We start from the raw sequence: 18,001 nt of genomic DNA, 5'->3' as shown, positions 1-18,001 counted from the left end.
GGTTTTTGGTGGCGGTTTATATTTGGATCCATTTACTGCAGTGTATAGTTGTCATGCAGTTGTTTCTGAGGTTGATAAAACTCCGTAAATTAGCGGTCTGCTAACTTGATCTCTGGAGAGGGAGTCTAACACCGTTTCACCGTGATTTAGACCATGGATTAAATCTACATCGGAATATCCCTTTAAAACACCAAGAGGGCTCTACACAACATGAAACTTTGCTCGTAGCATCACCAGGGTCTCCACACATGAACACGAGCATTGAGAACATTGTTTGTGTACACGGAGTTTATGAAAAAGAAGGTTTTTGAACTACTCACGTTAGCTGCTGCATCTCCGGCGTGCAGCCGTCATGGCAGGCAAAAAGTGTCGATCTACGAGTGTGACCATCAGGAAGGAGAGTAATGGTGGGACGCTTCTCAAGCTTAGTTCCATATGAATGCACGGATAATTCATTGTTTTGTCGTTAGCGAAAAGCAACATTGACGTCCACGTTGAAAAAGGAGCCTCATATTACAAGCAATACTACAATCAGCAGCCGGAAAAGTCACGTGACATCTCGCGTAGATAGTTGCTGTCGGAAGCCAGTAAGCTACCGGTGACCTGAGAGACAGAAACACAGCACAACAGCAAAGAAGACGGAGAGGAGACACCGAAGTTGTCACAGTGTAAATCAAGATGGTTCGTTTTTGTGCTTTTCCTGGATGTGGGAAGAAGATGAAAAGTAATATTCCTGAAACTTTTCACAGACTGCCATTCAGGTGCAGTAGGGATATCCTGAATCAATGGCTAATTGTTTTGCAAGTCGACATCAACACGCCGATCGAGACGCTAGGAAAGAAGGACTACCGAGTTTGTAGTGACCACTTTGACCATGACTCCAACACTCGGGAAACCAAAGAAAGCGTTTTTGAGGAAATATGCTATTCCAAGAGCTGTACAAGTGGCTGCAGAAAGAGTGGAGGTAATGCACTTTTGGTTATATTCTACCGAAATGTTAGTGACGACAGCTTCTAGGTGGGATGGGGGAGGGGTGCATAATTGCTAGTTATTGCACGGATCTGTACATGGAGTGAAATTGTACATGGCATTTGAAAAGTCTGCCTTTACTATGTCAGTTAGTCAGTGGATAGGAGGGGGTCTTGTGAGTTGCTCAGGTAGCCCAACCTGGACGTGTTACAATAGGCAGCATACTGGCTTCTGGCAACAACTATCCACGTGAGATGTCACGTGACTTTTCCGGCTGCTGATTGTAGTATTGCTTGTAATATGAGGCTCCCATTTCAACGTGGACGTCAATGTTGCTTTTCGCTAACGACAAAACAATGAATTATCCGTGCATTCATATGGAACTAAGCTTGAGAAGCGTCCCACCATTACTCTCCTTCCTGATGGTCGCACTCGTAGATCAACACTTTTTGCCTGCCATGACGGCCACGCGCCGGAGATGCAGCAGCTAACGTGAGTAGTTCAAAAACCTTCTTTTTCATAAACTCTGTGTACACAAACAATGTTCTCAATGCTCATGTTCATGTGTAGAGACCCTGGTGATGCTACGAGCAAAGTTTCATGTTGTGTCGAGCCTTCTTAGTGTTTTAAAAATAGCGTTTTTGATGCCATCGTATCCCTGCCCTGAGCACTCCCATTCAAAATGAGCTTGCCCGAAAACGAAACTACGGTAAATCTTAAAAGTGCCTCTTTCGTCATAATTATGCATTTACCCAAAGGTTTGACTCATATTCAATCACAAATAAAGCCTTGGTTGCATTTTGGCGAGAGTTTCACTTTAAGCTAGCCCAAATTGACCTACAAATTACTAATGTATACCCACTGGCTGCAAGCTCAGAAGCGTTTAATATACTGCTGGTCCTGGTCCTGGGAAATACTTTCACAACTCTAATGGATGCTGCTTGCACACCCATTAATGTATTGCTGATCGCCTAGTTATTGTTGCATTGCTTATTGTTGTTTGAAGTTCCCTGGATTTAAATTTTTTTTTTTTTTAAATATCTGAACAACTGCTGTTTGTGACAACTAGATTCTTATAGATATAAACCCATTTTGTACATGATAAGCAATGTGTGATTCGTCCAAATTACGTGCCAGGATGTATCCTGTGACTCGAAGCGTTCACTGTCGCTGTGTATTCTACGGTTTGTTATTCTAAAGCACTCAACAGCATTCAGGGGAATCCATTCACCCATCCATCAAAGATTAGACAGCAATTATGGTTCTCTCTGTCTCTCTCAGCCCATCCACCCCCCTCTTCCTCCGCAGTGAGCTGCTGGTGGTTCATGTTCAGAATGGCTCATGTTAATCAGTTACTCATTAATCCAAATGGAGTTAATGAGTGTCAGCCAGGACGTGAATGGTTTGCTCCAGCATTAATAAACATGACTTCCAACATTCACACGGCTAATCATTGACTCAGTGACTGAGAAACACACACATACACAAACGCAGTCGCGCACTTGATGTTGACCTTGGTTTTGAGAGTCACGACACTTGATGGTGGTCCAAATGAATGCCAGATTGCTTGTAGGATACTAGGGCGTTACACCAAGTCAAAGATTAAATATTAACTTGACCAAACTGACACTTGCTACAAACCATCAGTATCTCAAAAATAATTTACAGTTGACTAAATCCCTTCCACCTCCGCAAAAGTGTAATGAAAGGATTGAAAATGTGTCCATCATTACTAATGTTAGCTAGAATAGCTGTCCAGAACTAGCTCAGGGTTTTTCGAATTTCAGACTAACATTAACATCTCTATCCAGCTCGAGTTAACTTGTAGTCTGCTGGCCAGCAACCCCACCAATGTCCTCCTCCTTAAAGCCTTTTCTCTTGTGCTAAAATAAATGAAAATACAATGTTTGCAAACTTCGGTCTCTCCCTCCTGGCAGTGACAGCAATCACACATTGCACCGTCCATGTGCTTTAACACAACATAGGCCCCTTGCTGTTGCTTACTTAATCGCGACACTTGCTCCCACTGTCTGCTCTGACAAACCAATCTTCGCTGGTTGACGTAACACACTGCTACTCGCGTAAACACCGATAGATTTATCTAGCTGTGATAGGTATAATCAATATTTCTGACTGTAACAGACATTTGTACATAGAAGTACCACACTGCAAGTTTATGTTGATTTGCAGTTTTGTACCAACTCATGAAGCCTATGTGCAGCTTTATATTCTGGCGAGCTACAGATGATAAAATTTGCCAGCTGGAGTTGTCAATTTAGTCAACAAGGTGGATGGTTGCTGGCTAGAGATGAGAAGCTTCTTTTGACTACCTCATTCTGTAATCACAAATCCAGTGTTCAAAAAATTATCGAGCTCCAGCGTAGCAACAGTAATTAAGTGGACAGGACTCAACCAACAGCCAATTCTTCACATTATGGAACAGATACAAAATAATAAATATACACATATTGTACATACTTAAATCTCCTGGTCAACTTTAATAACTTTAACTTCAATCTTATGGGAGATAACACAGCCACCCTCACAGTTTAAGGTATCACTGTGTGTTTCCTTCACCACCAAGGATTGGTTATGCATATTAATGACCAGAGCACTTTCCTGCTGCGGGGCAAATATATGACTCAGTAGCAGCAATGATTTCTCCTGCATGGATGGAGCAGAGAGGCATCTCATTTTTGTTTTCTTTTTCTAATTCTCTTCCTATCATTCATTCTCAGGTTTCATTCTGCCTCTTCACATTTCTTTCTCCCACAACCATTTTGCTCCCACTCCCATTTCTCACTTTCCTCCATTCTCCGTCTTCTCCATTCTCTCCCACATTCATTCTGCCTCAATCTGTCTTTGAGTCTCAGAATCAATCTCCATCTGTGTCTCTCTGTTTGGAATTAATCTGAGGAGTCTTTCCTGATCAACCAACTTCCTCTTTCTCTCCCTCCCCCTTTACCTCATTATTTCTCTATGCACAAGATTAAACTCCCACATGCGGGGCGAGGAGGAGATAGCAGAGATGGATCAGAGAGGGGGAAAGGAAAGAAGAGGTGGGGGGATGAAGCAGCGAGTGGCTGAAAGTACAAGGGTTTAGCTACAGTATGTTCATCGGAAGCTGTCAGCTGCAATCAGCTTCAGGATGCATCATCCAGGTGTCTTCGTCCAGATTCATCTTTGCTCCTCTTTTTACTAAACCAATTTTTCTCCCTTCTTTGTCCTTTGACCTTATTCCTTTTTTCCACCTCATCCTCTTCTCTCTTTATTCACCACCATCTCCTTTCTGCTTACTTCTTCTCATCTTCCACTCCCTTCACACTTGTTCCTCATCTCTTCTTCCTCTCTCTGCTCTCTGATTATCCTCAGCAGCCATGAAGTCAAACCCTTTAATGGGAGTGTGGGAGTTTTGGTAGTCTTGGGGGAACTTCCCCAGAGCAACTGGCCTGCTGAAAATCACAGCGCTCTGTGAGCTCTTTTTCTCTGTGAGAAAGACTCTTTTCATAAGCGGCGTGCCGGACCTGCATGTCCTTCTGCCCAATAGCTTAAATGAGCTATATCTTAAGTGGTACAAAGATTTGCCTTAAGTGGACTGAGCCTGATGAGGCTAAGCTGGGTGTGGTAGCTCATGCCCCAAAAGAGCTGAGCATGATTTTTTCAGTGCAAAGTTATTTTTTACTTCAAAATACTGTGATGAAATTAAACTGAAAATTTAGAGTAGAGACAATAAAAGAAAGAAAAACAATCTGGCTTCAAGTAATTTTGGCTGCTGGTTCACTTTTTAAGAAAGGCACCAAGTCTCTGAATAAGACAAAGTCAAACAGATGGTATAGAACTAGTGGGTATCATAACCAGGTTGAGGATCCTGGCTGAAAGTCATGGCTGATGCCTTCTACTCCCTTTGAGGAGAGCCCTTGGGCTTTGAGCAGAGGTGTCAGTGTGATATGAACTATTAGGAGACTTGAACTCCTCACAGCCTCTGCAACAAAAATTGGATCAGCCAAGAGAAGAAGGTTGAGAAGATTTATAGCAAGCCCTGATATGAAACAGACCCACCATGTTGAGTGCACAACTGGATAGAAAGGAGAAATGTTAAACTATCAGAGAGAGAGAAACATACGTTGTTGATGTTCACTTGTACATGCGTGGCTTCCTGCTGCTCAAAAAAGGTAATGTTTGGGTGACAAGCCCAGGCTTCACATGGTAAGCATGTGCATGAGATTTGTTAATGTGAGGTTGAGTTGCCTGTTAGTAGATCAGTGTCATTTTCAAGGTTAAGTACAAATGTTTATATACATGCATGTGTTTATATACACTACTCACAATAAGTTAGGGATATTGTGAGAGACTCAGTGGATTTCATACATACGGTGTTTGTTTCACTTCAGAGAGTTTTGGAATAGGGAGGCAACTGTATTGGGGTGATAGACACACCTCATTTTGTGTTTTCCACATAATGGTCTCACTGTGTACAGTGTGCCTTACATATTGGGGCCAATACCAAAAAACTAAAAGACAACCCTTTTCAATGTGGCATCAATTTCACCATTCTGTGGGTATAAAAAGCTGGTATTGTCAGTAAGTTATTCCAAGTTCATCATTCAAACAGCCATGAACACATGACGTCACTTAACGGACGAGCAGCGCCACCTGGCCATAGCGCGCCCTTCGAGTCAGTGGCAGGCAGTCAGATGTTGCTCGTGAACTTGGTGTGTCTCAAAGTGTCATCAGCAGACTTGCATCAAGACACAGAACTACTGGCAGAGTTCGTGACAGACCCAGGAGTGGATTCGGACCACAACAATGACCAGTACCTAAGGACCTATGCACTCAGACATCGTTATGCAACTGCCACACAGCTGCAGGCCCAGTTACGAGATGTGAGGGGTATTAGGGTTTCCAGACAAACCATTCGAAACCGACTCCACCGCTTTGGCTTGAATGCCAGACGACCGTTGCAGGTGACTCCACTGACACCAAGACACCGCTGTGAGTGTTTGCAGTGGGCACAAGACCATGTGACCTGGACAATGCAGCAGTGGTCTACCGTCCTGTTCACTGATGAGTGTCAGGTCACCTTGCACAGAAATGATGGTCGTCAGCGTTGCTGGAGAAGGTGAGGTGAGCGATACGTCGAGGTCAACATGGTCCCCAGGGTTCCCTTTGGTGGAGGAGGTGCAACAGTCTGGGCAGGCATCACCAGTCAGTGCAAAACAGATTTGGTTATGGTAGATGGCTCAGTCACTGCACGTTCTTACCTCAGAGACATCATAGAACCCATCACCATCCCCCAATTCCACCAGCACACCCCAAACTTTCTGTTCATGGATGATAATGCTCCACCACATCGTGCCAGAATTGTCACAGCTCGACTTCAGAAAGTCGGAGTGCCTCATATGGCATGACCAGCAATGTCCCCTGACCTGAACCCCATAGAGCACGTCTGGGACCAGCTGAAGCAGAGATCGTACCCCACCCCCACGTGACCTGGCAGAACTCCGTGTAGCACTTGTGGAGGAGTGGAACGCATTGCCTCAGAACAACATCATGAGGCTAGTGAGGAGCATGAGACGTCGCTGTCAAGCGGTCATTGCGGCAAATGGTGGAAACACCCGCTACTGACATTGTCAATTTTTGTTATTTGGGGCTATCCTTGTTATTGTCTAAATTTTGGGGGTAATAAATATTAAACTAATGAAAATGGTGTTTCTTCCCATTCATTATTAGTAATATCAAAGGGAACTTTTACTTATTTCATTAAAATTCAGACCAAATAGGAAAAGCACTCATGTAAATAACAATATCCCTAACTTATTGTGAGTAGTGTACATGCATGTGCCTGTCATGCGTAAAAAAACCCTTTGCTTTAAAAATGTACACTGAACAGTATTTCATATCCATCTTAACCAGTCCTCCAACAGGAATAAAGCTACAATGAATAACTTTGGCAGGTAGTTAGGACATCTGGTAATCTGACCCAGAAGTTTCTGCTATGATGACGAAATGCAGTTCACTACAGGGAGATGGATAGCAGGGACAAGAACAGCTACATGGATTTCCAGTGCACAGTCTGCAGCAGTTCTCCTATTTTGTTCATGTAAAGGTATTATTAATAAACTTCTTGAAACAACTAAATCTACATCCTAGATTTATCTACATGTACTACATTATTTTTGTCAAGTTTGAACATACCACTACATAACAATCACCGGCATTTGTCAAATTCAAGCAGGTCTGATCGAATACAGGTCTGTCAGATGCTCCTCTGAGATGCCAGGAGGTGAGGAGAAAGATGGACTGATGAGACAAGCGTGCTGCAATCACAACAAACTCTTCATTGAAACCGTGATGAACAATGGATGATAACTGTCATCCCTGGATTATTTTGGTTTAGTTTCTGACTGCATCCATTTATTAATCTAAATTAATTGCATCTATTGTCTGGTTCAGTCAGTGCACAACTGGCGACACAAGCGGAGGAAGCCCAGGCTCAGCTTCAACCACCCATCAAGCGAGCATCGCTTGGGCGGCAACAAGTAAAAGAGCAGCAGATGGCTAACTGGTCAGTATGTCTGGCTTCAGGTAAGGGCTGCATCCTTTGTTTGTCGTCAGCCTTTAGAGGCATTCGACATACTGTATTTTGTGGCTTTTAGCAGCTGTTGCAGCTTTGTGGTTCTCAAATTCCCTAAACCTCAAAACAAAACATTATACTACTACTACTGCTGCTGCTACCTGTGCCATGACGCACTGAATCACTGCTGCTACCTTTTCTATGCAGTTTCATATATTTTGACATGATTAATATGTATATTGATGCAATTTCATGTGCTGCCTCACTATTTGTAATTGCACCTCTATTTGTTCTGGAAGTATGTCTTTGTCTATTTTCATCCACGTTTACCACTGACAAGTGTGTAGCCCTCAACCTTGTCAGCAGGATTACACAACAACTACAATATGGATATCCATGAAACCTGGATGGAGGATGTGTCTTGTCAAAGAAAAGATCCCATAAGCTTTTGCTTGATTGAACTGAAGGGGACTGTTGGTATCAGCTGAAGTAGATATCTATTCAAACTTTCAGAATAGTGTTAAGTAATAAGTTTTACTCACATATCCTCAGGTGTCCAATGAAGGAGGACCTTCACCTTGCCTGATCCCTCTTTCCTTCTGGCTAGTACCTGCACACAGACAAGAAAGCAAATACACATGAGCAAAAAATTACAATAAAAAAAGTAGGAAAAGTCTAAGAAAAATGATGACTCCCGTCTCCTTTCAGTCAGTATTACTTCCTGTAACCATCGTTACCCATAGAAGAGTAAACACAAAAAAATAGACAGGTAAATAATTGAATCTACATATTACGTTTAATTTAAAATTTTGAGTTTGTGAAGCATCAGATTAGCATTAATATGTCAGGTTTGGCTCCTACTGCAGCATTCTCTCTCCTCTGTTGACAACAGGCTTCAAAGACAAGGCCCCATCCTGGCCCCATCTCTGTAAAGAATAATGAGGCAACATGATTCAAAAATCTCACCAAGTGATACAGTGGCTGATCATTTCACTAATAAGCAATGTGAGCGCTATTAATGATGCATGCAGGAGTTAAGAGAGACTTGTATTTTCAACTGGATCTAACCCTATTCCCTTGCAACATACTGCAACCAAGGAATTCAAATTCAGACAAAAGTTAGATATATCCTCCTATCTCTGGACTCAACAGAGAACTCCTTATCACAGCTGACATTCTTGAGAGCCACAAAGACAGACGTGGGGTACACACTGAACAGATTTCACCATAAACAAGTCACTGCTCTTGCTGTGGATTATGTCAGCACCAGGCGCTTGAGGGCTTCAAGACAAGTGTGTGTCTGATGAAGACTAACACCTACTTTATTACGTTTGCTGCAAAACATGGCAAGGTGTGTTCATTTTATCTTTTACTATTTTGTTAGCTGGTTTAACTACTCAAGACTGATCTGCCAGCACAACCTCAAACATCAAGGAATTTCTGCTTGTGAAAATACAGTTGAGACAATATCAGATTTCCTGAATAGTTGGTCCTTTTTACACATAACATTTCATCTATCATGCTGTGTTGGTTTATAGTAAAACTAGTCTGGAATTCACACAAATATTGTCAATAGGGAGAAGAAAAGCTTGAAAAATAAACCAGGAGTGTCAGAAATAGTCACAAATATAACCTCTTGCGTCAATTGGCTCGTTTTCGTTAGGAATGTCTATTTTTAGGACAGAGTGAGCTCACATGTGAAGAACTTCTCTTACGCACATGAATATCTGAAATTATTTTTGTGACTCCAGAGACTGGCTGCAGCATTGATAGAAACTGGTTTGAGGACAGGAGGGAGAGGGCTCCACTGAGACAGATCTCTCTCTCTCTAGAGGAGTCCAGAGAGAGCGAGAAGCGCGCGCGCGAGAGAGAGCGCGACGAGAGAGAGCGCGCGAGGAGGAGAGTAGAGAGGAGAGCGAGAGACGAGAGAGAGAGCGAGCGCGAGAGCGAGAGAGAGAGAGAGAGAGAGGTCTTCGCTCGAGCTCGCCTTCTCTTCTCTCTCTCTCTCTCTCTCTCTCTATCTCTCTCTCTCTCTCTCTCTCTCTCTCTCTCTCTCTCTCTCCCTCTCTCCCCTCTCTCTCTCTCTCTCTCCCTCCTCCCTCTCCTAGGCTGAGGATCCATATTTTTGTCTTCTGTCTAGCACACAGCAAAAACTTGTATGTTGTTCACACGTTCATACTTTCTCCAAGATAACATGTTAGAAAATTCCCTCCCTCCTCCTATTTTGCTGTGAATTCTGGAGGGGCGAGAGAAAGTGTACAAATCTATATTTATATTTTGATAAGCTTCCAGGTATAGAGCTGTCTGGCAGAAGTTTAGCTTCAGTTTGATTAACTTTTTGAAAGAAATATGTATGCTTGGTTAACAGATATGAATTGTGTTGTTGCTGGCTCTGTGCCTTAATATTTGTCTGTGAGAAGCTTTACAAATAGCAGCCAAGTTGGCAAATCAACTATGTTGTTGCCTCTTGTCTGTAATACAGTGCTCGGGCTCCTTAGAGAGGAAAAGAGAACAAGCAGGAAAAGCAAAGCAGCAGGAAGGAACAGCATGAGTGATGAAACTGAGAAAAAGAACTTGAGCATCTTACATTTCAACAGAATAACTGTTTGTGTGAAATCTAAAACCTTCCTCTGACCTACAAAAACAAATATGTGAACTACATTGTGATTTTGCAAGGAAAGCAGAGATTTTTGCATCTGTTTCCCTGTCAGTGACTCATAGAAGGGCCGGGATAGAATGATACATGGAGCACACCATTGTAGAGACGTCCTGCTGGGGCAGTATTCTCTGACTGGAAGAATTCATCTTTTACTCCAGTCACACTTAAACTAAACTAGCAATACCACTGTGTAGAAATACTTAATGACAAGTAAAAGTCATGCATTCAAATGCCACTCACAGTTCAATCACAAACATATTAGGATCATAATACAATTGGCCTCTGAATTGTTTTGGAAGAGAAATATACAGAGGCAGAAAATACTCAAACCTTAAAGTAAATTACAGTTACCTCACCATTGTACTTGCAGCATTTGAGTATGCCCCTTTCTTGCTCCCTCAGTGCGTTTACGTGAAATTAACTAACCCGGTTACAGTCTGTTTTTTTGAGTAGGGCCATGTCTTAAACATCATGTAAATTAGAAATCTGTTTTCTGGAACTGGGGTAGGGCATCAGGGCAACCTGATTTCCCCAGGTAGATTTCCCCTGCAGAACACAGATTTCTCTGCCGTTTATACAGGAAACCAGGTTTCTAATCAGTTAAGTATGCATGTTCATGACAACAAGCTGTAGACAGGAAAGTAACAACTGAGTGGCTGGATGAAAGAAAGTACAATTTCGTAGTCCTTGTATTAAAAATGACTATCAGAAAGCAGCGTCGGAGCATCTATTATCACCACGACAGTTAAAATCCATAAGCCATGAGGGAAGAAACCTGGTTACTGACTTGCATGATAACGTGGTTGTGTAGTATCCAAGAAACAAAATTATTTTTCAATCACTAAATTATATGATGGCTTGTCAAATGCCTGCTTACCATATTTCCATTTAAATTAGCTTTCAGCATAAAATAAATCACTTTCAGTGCAGTGATACTAGTTTTAATACTCTTGTGAAAAATGCAAAAGAAATATATTATATATCGGCAGATTATCAAACATCCATCAAGATATACTAAGTGTTCTCTTGTCCTTTATAGACTTAAACTGCAGTTAGAAAACCCTCTTTGACATTTCCAACTCCAATCTGTGGAAGATGTAAAAACTCCTTCCAAATTAGCATTTCCATTTCATCTTGCTCTGGTTTATCTGCTTCTGCCTTTACCTGCTAGCTTTCCACCAGGGCCTGGCTGGCTATTGCTGCTCCACAGTACACCCACATGTGGGAGAAGAGACAACAACAGGGTCTGGCTGCAGCATTAGCTTGAATCCTGTGGAGGCTGCAGTGGGCCCTACAATAAGTGTCTCAAGCCTTGCAGCTAAGTCTCTGTACAGCAGCAGCTGCTTTGCTGCCCTTTTAATTAAAAATGCATAGCTGTTAACCTGTGCCCTCAGGCTCCTCAAAGCACCAGGTTAATAATCACAAGCCCTGGCTACACCCGCAGAGGCCATGACCATGTATGTAACGGCTGAAGATGAAGAAGTAGGCTTGTGTTTAAGCAGCATGAAGCGATTTGTGAGCTGAGTGGTTTGATGATGAAGTTGGTGCTTTAAGGGACAGATCTTAATCCTCTACAGACCCAAGAGAGGGAGGTAATAGAGACAGGGTGGGAGGGAGGAAATAGGGAGTGAACAGTGGATATTAGTGTGGCTCCAAAACAAGGCAGTGAAAACTGCTGGACCAAAGCTGGGGGAAGGCAGGGCGGCTAAAACTGGGTGCCTGTCTAGTGTCAGGGGGTCAAGCTGTGGATGACGCAGATTGCCGTAATAACAAAAATATCCCATCATAAACATGACTGAGTTGCTCTGGCGTGTTAGCGGGCCCACTGGCCAAGCTCCACAGAACCCCCACAGCTCTGCTTCATCTCCCCAGGCCTTGTCCACTGGGGCCTAGGGTCTGACGCAGTGCTGCAGTCCTTCTCAACCACAATCCTCAAGGGGTTGGAAAAAGGGAGAATGTGTGCCCAACTGGCCAGATCTCCTTCCGACTCCATGACCCTGACCTTCACTTAACCCCTTTTCCTTGTCCTTTCTCTCCAAGTCTCTGTTTCTCTCCATTTGTTTCTCTCCCTCCCCTGGCTGGCTCTTCCTTCTTCTCAGTCCGTGTCCAAATATGCGGTTACCTCTCTTAACCTCTTCCCAAGCTTTATCTTCACTTTTTTTCTTGAGTTTTTCTTTTAAAATTCTTGGCTGCTGGTGAGCAGTTGAGGTTTGTAGGAGAGGAGCAGAGCAGAGTTGAAAGAGACTGTGCAAACAGCAAAATAATACTGTAGCGAGGATAGCACTAACGTCAGCAGTCCAATTACACTGTAACATGAAACAGGAGCATTAACAGTATGTTTGTCTGTACTCAACATTGTATGTTTTTAGACATGTTTTAATTCATGCCAGTGGAAATTGATTTACTTGATAAAGATGCATGACATTGCTTGATGGCTATCTGTTTGCAAAATGAAAATGTACATCTATCACAGACTTGCATCATCTGTGCCCCACCATAGGCCTTGAGGACACCGCACACACACATTCAAAATTTAACTTTGTGATTGGAGTCTTTGATCTCTTTTGTCTGTGAGAAAAGCTGAACCTCCTTGTGCTTCACACTAACCATAGTTTACTGACTTTGAGTTAAATGTATGTATGTTATATATACATATATATATATATATAAATATATATATATATATTTTTTTATATATAAATAAATAATATCTATTTATATCATGATAACAATTTAAACAACATTGATCATGCCCTTTAACTATATTTCCGAGTGCAGAAGAACATAGGGTATGTGTCCAAGTGGTGTAAATAACATGAGGTGTTTTCACCTTTCCCTTCTGGAGAAAATACAGATCCTTTACCCGAGTGCGCTAATTACTTGGTTAGCTAGGGGTGGCATGCTACAGTAGCACAGCACATTTAATGCATAATTTATGTATATAAGAGTCAACTCAACGGGGAGGAAAAATACCAAATGGCAAATGCTGCAAATCAATAATAGAGGCCAACTTTCTGCCCTAGGCTGCCTCACTGTAAACAGAATCACTGTCACTGACTATACAGTTTGAAATTTATGTCTGATTATGATGACAGACCATGCTTAGAAACAAGAGAGGGAGGTTGTGCGTGTTTGCAGATTTACTGTATGTGAAAGAAAGGGGAACTGGGCAGCAGATAATAACCTTTTTTCCACAGTCATGTAATTTGAGGATCCTGAACAGGAGAGAGAGTGCTCCCTAGTGGTGCTGCACAAGACAAACATTCATAAAAAAAATTGAAAGGAAAATCCCATTTACATTCAAAATATCATTATAGTTACCCTCTTTTATATAAGGTTCCTTCCTCCACTCTCTGAAACCTTGTCAGTGATGGACATAGAACATTTCACTGTAAAAAATGTTCTTTCTTAAAAGTGCTCACGTGCCTCAATAGTATGGTTTAAAGGTATTCATAGAGCTCATTAATAATGTATCACGCGATAGGTTTGGAGTAGACCACGCACCATACACAAGAAACAATCCAATTGTCTTTCTAGTGAAACCTGATTCAAAGAAAAACAGCGTTAAGCCTAGGGGTAATCGTGAGGTTCACCTAAAGGGCACAGAGAAAAACTGCAGTGATCGGAAGATGGTTTTCAAAATAGTGACACTTTCATGCCCCCTGTTGTTGAAAAAGAAAATAACAAAAAAGGATGGGTGTTAAATTACTGTTATTTTTTCTATATATAAATACACTACAAGAAAAAATAAGTACGACAATAACATATATTTTCATTAGTGTTCATGGTACACCTCAATACTTCTTCCCATGTTACTAAATGATGTCTATACAACATAGACCTTTAAATAGATACAGTGAATAAAATCTGTTTCTGAAGTAATCTCCTCACAATGATTGAATGATCTAATTGGACTGTTTTTTCCAAAGGTAGAACATAATTATTGTCCACAATTTACTCACTTAAAACCGCCTAAAACTGCTCCAAAGTTCAAAAATAAAATGCAGTATATCATATAATATTTCTCTTCATGGGGTTCATGTAATAACGTAATACAAAATATGAAATAAGCCAATCAGCATTCAGTTTTAAAATTGTGGTGTCTGTAGCGTATTTTCACCTTTTAACATGCACAGTTACATTCTAAATAAAGAGTGGTAAACTACTTGTAAACATTTTTCAGAGAGCCAACCATCGAAAAGAGGAATACATCTCAAAATGTCTAAAAATTATAAATAAATAAACTAGAGTGCATTCTTCCTTCAGTCCTGTTCTCTGAATCATCTCAACAACTCATTGTGTTTGAACCATTTCAAGTGGAAACAGGTAGCCAGAGGCAAACACTATAAGATATACAGAAGTGGTGGAGCTGCACACGGACTCACCGTGCTGTTAAAGACCACACTGTGGCCGTTGCCCACACTTTCAATGTGGGTGGCGAGGTTGAGACAGATGGCCCTGTGGCGAATAGCATCCATGGTTTGGGCATCGAAGAAATCGTGGGGCCTCGCTGAAGGGGGAGAAGGACAGACTCAGATGAGTGCAGAGTCAAACAAACATGACACCAGGGTTCCCACTGTGGCCCAATATATAAAAATTCCATGGCTTTCTGTAACTAACCAGAACTACGTCAGAAGCATCTCATAACTGAAAAATGTGATTCCTTTGTGGTTTTTTAACGTTGCTTTGCATCAACAAAAAAATCCAAACGTGGAACAAAAGTACGACTCTCCATTGAAAGATGCAGTAATGAGATTCTTATGGTTTTGCTCCTCTGAATAACTGCCTCACTGCACATATTCAGTGGTAAGGATACTCAGGCCTTGTGACATTTACAATTATTAGAAAATACATTTATTCAGGATTTTGGATCGAGGTCCAAGCAAAGCACTTTGACAATATTGCATATTTGTTGCAAGCTATCTATACTTTTTCATTTATATATTCTAGGGCTGGGCGATATGGCCTAAAAATTGAATCTCCGATTTTTCCACACCAAACTCGATTTACGATTTTAATCAATTTTTTTTCCTTCTCAAGAACAAACTTCAAATTACAAAGAAATTATTAAAAGCATTGTGTTTATTGATATTTGCTATGATTTTAAACAAATTTGCCCTGCCACTGTAAACAGTGCAGCTTCAAACTCACTTGAAACAATATATAAAAGTGCATCCTTTTGAAAAGACTGTGTCCCTTTTTGATAAAATGCTTTTATAAACATATTTAACATGTCAGATTGCTTGCTATTATAAAAACAGATCAGTTTCCATATTGGTATTGATAAAGTGTTAACATAACTTTCATTAAATACTTTATTTTGCAAAAGGTGCCTTTGTTTACAAAAACGTATTTTATATCCCTGAAGATATGTAAACTAAATTAAACATCTGCATGCATTGCATAGTAAACATCACATGTTGGTAGATGTACAGGACATGAGGTGTGCTTGCTGTCTGTTTTACACATTTTTGACCAGGAAGACGAGCCTGTCTGTTTCCTCTGGTTTGAGTCAGGACCAGTTGCGGCTTTGTAGCACAAACCTGCGGTCGGACATTTTCAGCATGTGGATGAACCTCCAGCTTTTCCACTGTATATACGAGCAGCATGTTTTTAGTGATATGCAACGTGACTGCATCCGTAACAGCTGTCCACCGGGCCGCTTTCTTGTCATACGGGACACAATTATTACATGATTCCGCTAATGTTGGCTGCTTTATAGCGGGTGTTTGTGGGCTGCCGCGGTTTTTTCGTAGTGAACAACAAGTGTCCCACTGTAATCCAGGCGTCTATTTGAGATGCTGAAATAAATGGTTCGGTCCGCTGCCTTTAGTTGCAAAAGCCTTTGAACAAACTTTGCAGCGGACGGTGGTTTGTTCGAGGTCCGACGCTACAGAACCAAACTACTAACGAGACAGTGACTTTTTAGGAACGAACTCTGCTCGCTGCATGTTGTGTTTGTTTCTCTGTGGAAAGTCAATGCAAGGAGGGCGGAGCCCACTATGAACTACAGGAGCCCATAAGGAGCGGCGGCGGAGCAAGTTAAATAAAACATCGATTTTCATTTTTTAAAATCGTCCTAAAACAAAAACTCGAATTAATCGATTTTGCCGATTTATCGCCCAGCCCTAATATATTCATACATTCCTTATTTTCTGTTTTCTCGCAAGGATGCATAGAACACATTTTAACTTACTGTATTATAGTAAAGTCTGTGTGTTCAGCTGTAAGTCAACTAACTTCATTGTAGGTGTAGGTGGCTGTTTTAGTCATGTCCAAAGAGAAACTTCTGATGACAGGCTTTATTTAGGCAGACAAATAATATTCTAAACATGAGCCTCATTGCTGGTGACCAGTATGTTGCTCTGATGCACGAGTCTCAATGAACGCACATGTGGCTTCACAAACTCAGTACTTGCAACCCTTGCAAAAAGGACAAAAATTTACAGTACGTGGTTAATGCAAATATATTGAACTCGAGACAGTCATTGGTTTAAATCCACTATACTACAGTATGAACAAACTTGCAGAGACCTGAGTATTTCTTTATTCATTTTGGAGCTTTTTGTTATAGTTTTAAGTTATATTTTGATCTTATTCTAATGAAGTGGCACGCTAAGACGGTTCCATTACCTGCTACTGCATTCAGAGACACTTCTGAGAGTCATCTGACAAGCTTATTCTTCTTAAATGCAAACATTATTATCTATATTATATACAATTTCTTATCATTTGTCTCAGTTGTGTTTCATTTTCTACCAACAGATATTTGTGGTAATATTGCATTTGGCACTTCAATATTAACTGTAAGAAGTCAAGTGTACTTGAATGCAACACTAAGGTATTTTCAAAAGGTTTACCTCACATGCAAGTGCAAGATTTAGTTTATATATAGATGGTTGGAAAAACAGTTGGCATTACCCCCACTGATCTTAACACCTTTAATACCACCTGGTGTAGGCTCATAACGACCATTTATTCTTCAACTGAAATTGTGTAATTCACAGCAGTGGGAGATGAGCATTACACGACAACAGCAGGGAAGTGCAATATGCTTATTTGTCTTTCATTTACGTTGTAATAAGTGCAATAATTAAATCTTTTTTTTTTTTTTTTTAAATCAGTATCCACATATTATCGGTTTTCCAACACAAGATGAGGTTTACAAGTAGAAAGAAAAATCTGAGATCTTTCACAAGCCATCTAAGGGAAAAACCCTCCACGAGGAAGTGAACTCTCAGTATCAACCTGAGAAAGGATAAGTCAGCTGCATGCATGCACTTCACAATGTATGCAAGAAGACTATAAAAGATGTTTGCAAGATGTAGAACATTACCATAGGGACAATCTGTCTGACAGCTGGCATAAATATATCTACCTTTTTGTGTGTGTGTATGTGGTCCAGCTCTAGCTTCTCCTACAAAAAGATGTGGGAGGTTAGAGACTAAAAAAATCTGTTTCAGCAAAACAAACATGACAGTAAAAATGTGCCCAGCGTGTAATCCTTACCATCAAAGCAAAGAGGAAAATCAATGAGAAAAATTTTGAAATGGGGTTAGTTTGTGTGCCTGTTAGGTACGTACGTAGGGAGCACCTGCGTTTGTTCTTGAGTTTCTTCCTCTTGTTGAGGCCAGCTTTGGAGGGCGACTCCTCCTTGAGTTTGGCCTGGCTTGACATTTTGGAGGAACTCTGCTGGCTGAAGTGACTGGGGACATGACGCGCTAACCCTCCTTGGGAGGCAAAGCTGGCGTTGCAGCCACCAACAACACACTACAGCAGAGCACAAAAAACGCAAGGGA

At 41.2% G+C, this 18,001-nt stretch overlaps 1 protein-coding gene across 3 annotated transcripts in view; it reads right to left on the bottom strand.

The window, feature by feature from the left end:
• LOC115587008 (zinc finger protein aebp2-like) overlaps positions 1-18,001 on the bottom strand; it is a 34,240-nt gene that overhangs the window by 11,174 nt on the left and 5,065 nt on the right. The window contains exons 4-7 of one of the 3 annotated variants that reach the window (XM_030426548.1): positions 17,786-17,972; positions 17,581-17,619; positions 14,588-14,712; positions 8,086-8,153 (exon numbers count right to left, since the gene is read on the bottom strand). In XM_030426548.1, coding sequence (XP_030282408.1) covers positions 8,086-8,153; positions 14,588-14,712; positions 17,581-17,619; positions 17,786-17,972 — 419 coding nt within the window. The remainder of the gene's footprint in view (positions 1-8,085; positions 8,154-14,587; positions 14,713-17,580; positions 17,620-17,785; positions 17,973-18,001) is intronic. The other 2 variants (XR_003984949.1, XM_030426549.1) reach the window with 2 other exon arrangements.

Source organism: Sparus aurata, chromosome 8, assembly GCF_900880675.1.
Source record: "Sparus aurata chromosome 8, fSpaAur1.1, whole genome shotgun sequence".
Taxonomy (NCBI): domain Eukaryota; kingdom Metazoa; phylum Chordata; class Actinopteri; order Spariformes; family Sparidae; genus Sparus; species Sparus aurata.
This window is presented reverse-complemented; position numbering and strand designations above follow the sequence as displayed.